Below are 6,370 nucleotides of genomic sequence, written 5' to 3'. Positions count from 1 at the left end.
ATTTAAGATCATTTTAGTGAAAGTTTCATGTTCCTATCTCATAGAATTTAAGAACAATGATGAATAAATAATTTTCGAGCAAAATTTAAATGGCCGGCTGAATATATTACCGCAGGAGCCGCGGCCGCGGAATTTAAATGACAACGTCAAAGGGTTAATAATGGCAGATGTTGAAAGGAGAGCTGTGGTCATCATGGAACAGTTGCAGAAGACTTCACTCATACACAGCACAAGGACAGGCTGCAGATAAACCTCCATGTGCCAACCAGTAACCTCACTAAAAATCAGAGAGGAGTTTATTATATTGGAATGAAGTCGTTCAATAATCATCCTCCTATAATCAGATTTTTTTAATGATTTAAAGCTGCTTAAGCCAGCATTAAAGGAGCACTCAGAATTATTTGGTTTATGGACTTTGTCCATTGTCCTTTATTCTAAAAACAAGGGAACACAACATTTTGGAAACTGGATCTCTTTTTAAAACTTTGTGTTCTCTGGTTTTTAGAATACCAGGCAATGGACAGAGTCCGAAAACCTAGTAATTTTGAGTGTTATACACTATCATCAGAACCCTTTAGGAACTAATTAAAAAGTAGCTTCCATCTCACTGCTACTCTATAGAAGAATTTACCTTAAACAAAAATCCTTAATTAGAATTGTATGTAATAATTATTTTGGTGTAATTCTGTATTATAACAACTGTCTGTAAATGAGTAAGTAGCTGTTACAACTTTGTATTTATATTCATATTTGAAACAAGTATTGTGTTTTTGTTATGCCATGCTCTGCATCCTGGACGTAGGCCTATGAAGGATCTGTGGAATGTAAATAAATTTTGTTCTGTTCTATTCTATTAGGTTAGAATTCCAGTATGAATTACAACAATGCAGTACCCTTTTATTTACAGGAGAATCAGTTAACATCCTTAGCAGGAGGTGGAACCTTACAAGATTTATCAATGCTACAGATATTAGATTTACATTCAAACTCTTTTGTATATTTGCCAGATGAAATTAGACTTCTGTGGAATCTCAGGGTATGTACAGGTACAGATAAAAATTTTGTTGATTACACTTCAGATATATTTATGAAAATCGCTGAAGTTTGCTGTAAATGGTTTGCTGTTGCTGGGTACCAGATTTTGACACAAACAAGAAAAGGTCTGAGATAAACATACAGGTTTTAAGATGACTATCTTTACTTCACATATTTGGAATTTGTTTATTATTTCAGTCACCACAATTTACGTCTGTAATTACATCATATTATACTGTGACATGTCAACATGTCACAATACATTAAAAGATGTTTTGGCCTTTTCAGCAGTAACCTGGCAATATGTTGTGACATGAGGGCTGAAAGCCAGAATTCTAGAATGATAAGAAGGATCCGTTGCTAGGATATGGCACAATAAACATGCAGTGACGCTGTTAAGCGTCAGTTGGTATGCAACATTCAGTAACCCTCACACGACCGCAGACACATTTATGCACACAGCAATGGAGGAACTTTTGTAGGTGGTGGTTTCTGTGCATTCCAAGCTGAGCCTATATAAGGAGAACCAAACTCAGTCTGTAGGGCAGAGCTACTTAATGCAACAAAGTGGCTGCTTGAGTTCATATAGCATTTGATGCAGATGGCTCTATGAGCTCAGTAAACAGCTGCAAGACATACATATAGATGTGACTCTACTTTCGAAGACTCATCTCAGACCACAAGAGGTTGTATATAGATGTTTATAATGCAAAATGAAGAATTTGAATAACACGCTGTAAGGCCAAGCATATACAAAACAAACAAACCCATCTTCTTGTCAGAGAGGATGTTACATAAGGACTATTACCACAGGTGTTCTGTTGAAAAAAAAATCTGGCTGAGAGTCTTCAGAGGCTTGGTGCCATGACAGTGTGATTGGCAGTACACCACCAGTTGTAAAGTAACTCTGATTCAGACCATGGGTAGGACAGATGAGATAGATGAGTGAGAAGTGAGTTCTAGCCAGTGGTGGCCATTCATCGCAAGGAAGCAGTGAGTAGTCAAGGAGTTGTGGCCGTGAGGAGTTGTGAGACAGTTGCCAGCCAGAAGGACAGGAGCTTTCAAACACAGAAGCTAAGGAACTCAGCACCACTCAGCATTCCTCTACAGCTAATTTTTCTAATATTTCTTGTATTACGACCTTCGCGACTCTACCATTCACAACTAGCCAGCAAGACCCAGCGCCATCTGAAATCAGCCTTTATATACCCTCGAATGACATAATACTTCCAGAGCCTTCTACATCCAGATCTTTCTTGAACCTTCCACACCGTTCTACAGATTGCGAATGTTCCGGAAGTTTATTTAGTTTGGCTGGGAGAGGAGTAACTGTCAGCTATCATTGGATTGTCTTGAGTTGCAGTAGTCCTTATCTAAACATTCTTGCTACAAATTCTTAGAATAGTTGCATCAAAACTGAGTGTAAGTCATCTTTAGTACAAAAATGGTATTAAGTACTAAGTATTAATGAAATTAAAATTCAGTTACAATATATATCTTGTTGATTACCACATTCAGTTATATTATCCTTTATAAGTATGTACAATAATACCAACAGTCAAAGAAAGAATAATGATGGACAGTTAGATATTCAGAACTGTAAAGAAAACATCTGGGAAATATGTGGAACTTTCTTTTCATGTTCTTTTGCATATGGCTAACTTGTTATTAACCTTGCAGGTGTTAAATATTAGTTCAAACCAATTGAAGCTACTGCCGGACTCGGTAGGACAGCTGGAGAAACTACATATATTGAACACTTCATCCAATCATCTGAAAGCTTTACCTGACTCTATAGGGAATTTGAAATGTCTGCAGCACTTAGATCTTCGTGACAACAAGCAGCTGAAAGTGTTGCCAGCTTCACTGGCTCGCCTAACAGGCCTCAAGGATCTTGCTTTGGATTCTCGGAGGTTTGAATATCCGCCTGAAGAGATCGCCATGCGAGGCACTGTTGGCATCATGCAGTTCTTGTCAGAAGGTGAGTCAAGATGTTAGAAGAATATAAACATGAAATAAAATACCTGAAAATGGTTATTTAGCAGTGGGAAGCTTCCAGATGCTTTACTGATATAAAATCATTATAGCCAAGCTGTGTGCATGCCTGGTTTGAAGTTATTTTCTGTTTATATTGATGTCAGTTTGATGTTTTCTTTTTTTTATTATTATTAGTGCGATGGGACTAAGTCCCTTGTACTGCGGCCGCCACATCTGGCATATTGTACCAGCCCCAGATGATAGGTGGAATGAAGATTGGCAGGGGAAACTGAAGTACTTGGAGAAAACCTGCCCCAGTGCCACTTTGTCCACCACAAATCCCATTTGACCATACCTGGGATCAAACCTGGGCCGCCGTGGTGGGAAGCCAGTGACTAACCGCTTGAGCTATGGTGCAGCCCACAGTTTGATGTTAATTTAACTGTGATTTGAGGTTCTTGCAGTGGGAACTGTGAACATTACTGTCTCCTGGAATGTGACATCATGTAGTCTGGTGGCTTGCTACCAACGTTTTTGAGGACCCTGCTGCTCAGTCTTTGGGGAAGGAAAGAAAGTTGAGCATCTGACAGAGTAGTACCAATGTCACGAAAGGGAGGATGCAGACTGGACCCAGTCTTCCCTCCCACTCTATCTGCACTACTTGCTTTCAGATACCATGAAGGTGGAGCAGCAGGTTCCTCCAGACTATCCACAGCAATTCAGCAGAATACATGATATCAAATCCCACAGGACGGTAATTTGATGTGTTACTGATTTAGATGACCCCATTCATTTTTCAGACATTGAAAGAGCCCACAGCAACTAGTTTTTTACTGTGTCTGTGAGGAAATGTGATGCCCGCTTTTAAGGCATTAAATGATTTTATTCTTTCTTTGTCATTTTGGAAGTTTATCCTAGAGAACAGGTATATAATATTTTATAATGGAATATGATAGGATGTATGTATGTCACTCTTTCATAAAACAGAGCTTGGTATGGAATGCGTCTCACATTCTGATGCTGCAGACAAGGGTCCTGAGACCTCTCGTTCAGCTAATGTTACTGACTGGGAAGAAAAAGATAGAGACTTTCAGGTAAGTGGTACAGTTTAATGTAAAAAGTAAAGTTTTAACACTTCATGAGGTGTGAGTTTCTCACACCAGTGAGTATTATGGTTACAGCCTTCTGGGATATGATATCATGCAATTTGATACCTGTTTGCATAGCATCACATCCCAAAAGGATATACCCTTCAGTTTCAAATTTTAACACTGTTCATTGGAAATGTATATTGATGCAAAATGAGTCGTACCATGAAGTATTTGCACTTACTAGGGTATTATTGTATTTTAGCATCCTGTTACATTGAGGCATTATCCTTATTATCAAAGTATCCGTCAGTAATGCAACAGTATAACACATCAAGAATATGTTTCACACTAAAATGTATTTTAATACTTTTCAATGTTGTTAAAATCATTAAAATGTCAATAGGACACTAAAAGTTTTTTCCATGCCTATTTGACCTTCCACAGCCTCATGAACCATCCTAACTATACTGCCTGAAGAGTTTCAACATGGATGTCTTCATTATGCAGTTTTCCCTTCTTCCCTAAAATATCATAGCTCTCTGAATTCAAGGTTTCTGTGTACCATTTATATATACCAACACCTGCAGTCTGTGTGTCCTGACCTGAGTGTATCTTTTTNGGAATCCTCTGCTTGATCAGTGGTGTCCAACTGGGTACACTCTGCACGGCGGCCACTGATTGGCCTATTGTAGGTTGCCCCAGGTGATTATGATGATGGAGACTTTTGTGGAATGATCATTGGCAGGGGAAACAGAAGAACTTGGAGAAAATCCTCCCCAGCGCCACTTTGTCCACCACAAATCCCACTTGACCAGACCTGGGCTCGAACCCAGGCCGCCGCGGTGGGAAGCCAGTGACTAATCGCTTGAGCTGTGGCGTGGCCCATGCGTTTTTTACTAGTATTTATACTTACATCAAGATGTGGAGGTATATGTCTGAATGTAATAAGCAGAAGTACCTGTCCTTTCGCTGGGATGTGGTTGCTTCCCTTTGCGATATCACAATATAGAGTAGCTAAAAGTTTAAAGAAGGGATACCATTTAAAATTTTACTCCTGTAATTAAAGAAAAGATTGTAAATGAGGATTCATATTGCTACAGAAGTTCTACTATAATAATTTTACATAGCTTTAACAGCCATGGTTACTGTGTATATTGGTAAGATTGTGGGGTAATAATTTGCTTATCTTTCCGTATTCTGTATCAGTTCTGTGATAGGAAGCAGGATACAGCATAGCTATATTTCCGGTAATGTAGTTGGTTGAGGGGCTATGCTAAAAGCCAGAAGGTCACAGTTTCAAGTGCCGATGAGATCATTGGATTTTTCTCAATTGGCCTAATCCTTCCAGCCACACTATGGCCCTGGGGTTCGCTCAGCCTCTAACAGAAATGAGTACCAGGAATTAATTAATTCATTTTCCTCGGGAGTAAAGCGTGGCTGGTGCATCAGGCTGACAACCTTACCGCCGTCTTTGAGCCAATTGTCTAGATAGTGTGGGACCCTCAACGTCTCACAACCCTATATGCCTTCATGGCCTGGTACAGGGATAGCTTTACATACTTTTTTACTTTAGATAATGTTTTTTTTTTGCAATGATTATGAGAAAGCCAAAAAGATTCTGTACTGAATTATGCATTTTCTGGGTGCATTTGGTGCCTTATTTCACCAGGAATATAATTTGTCTTTGCTCTAGGTGCACACTTAACTTTGGGATCATTGCCAGTTGTTATTGTTATGCTCTCATCACGACTGTTGGTGGCAATGACGGTGGGATATCTATAAATTAGTTCCTTTAGTTCCTGTGCTGATGTTTTGGTGCAGGAATGGATTTGATAGAGTGGAAGGTTTTGGGGTTAAATAAGATTTTACAATTATGCATGGAAGTTTGTGATGTATGTTTTCATGAATTTTCTGTATGTCAACTGGCAAGTGGACTGAGCTGGTGTGCTAAAGGAACCTGTCTGCTTTTGACTAATTTGTAGGAACAGTCTGATACTTTTAATTGTAATACATGTCAGCTTTCTGATGCTTAATTTTTTGTGTTGTATATTTGTTGTAGTTGTTGGTGGGGATAAACTGAAGAAATGTTCAGTGACAGGCTAGTAAACAAAATTATCGTTAATATATTGTGACATGTTGCGCAAAGCCGAGCCCCCCCCCCCACCAGCAGTGACGCGGCGGGTGAGTCAGCGCTCCCCTCCCACCCCTCAGCGGTAACGTAACGCTCGCGTAATAGGCGAGTAATCACCCCGCATCCTGGCAGCCAT

General features: G+C 39.4%; 1 protein-coding gene across 4 annotated transcripts in view; it reads left to right on the top strand.

Moving 5' to 3' along the window:
- Positions 1–6,370, top strand: part of LOC111873896 (E3 ubiquitin-protein ligase LRSAM1) — a 27,022-nt gene that overhangs the window by 5,063 nt on the left and 15,589 nt on the right. For 3 of the 4 annotated variants that reach the window (XM_023868978.2, XM_023868986.2, XM_023868969.2), the window contains exons 3-5: positions 908–1,036; positions 2,716–3,016; positions 4,000–4,106. In XM_023868978.2, coding sequence (XP_023724746.1) covers positions 908–1,036; positions 2,716–3,016; positions 4,000–4,106 — 537 coding nt within the window. Of the gene's footprint in view, positions 1–907; positions 1,047–2,715; positions 3,017–3,999; positions 4,107–6,370 lie in introns of those variants that run through there. The other variant, XM_023868995.2, reaches the window with a different exon arrangement.

Source organism: Cryptotermes secundus, unplaced genomic scaffold (genome assembly GCF_002891405.2).
Source record: "Cryptotermes secundus unplaced genomic scaffold, Csec_1.0 scaffold47, whole genome shotgun sequence".
NCBI classification, from domain to species: Eukaryota; Metazoa; Arthropoda; class Insecta; order Blattodea; family Kalotermitidae; genus Cryptotermes; species Cryptotermes secundus.
Note: the sequence above shows the minus strand (reverse complement) of the source record. Positions and strands in the feature narration are given on the sequence as shown.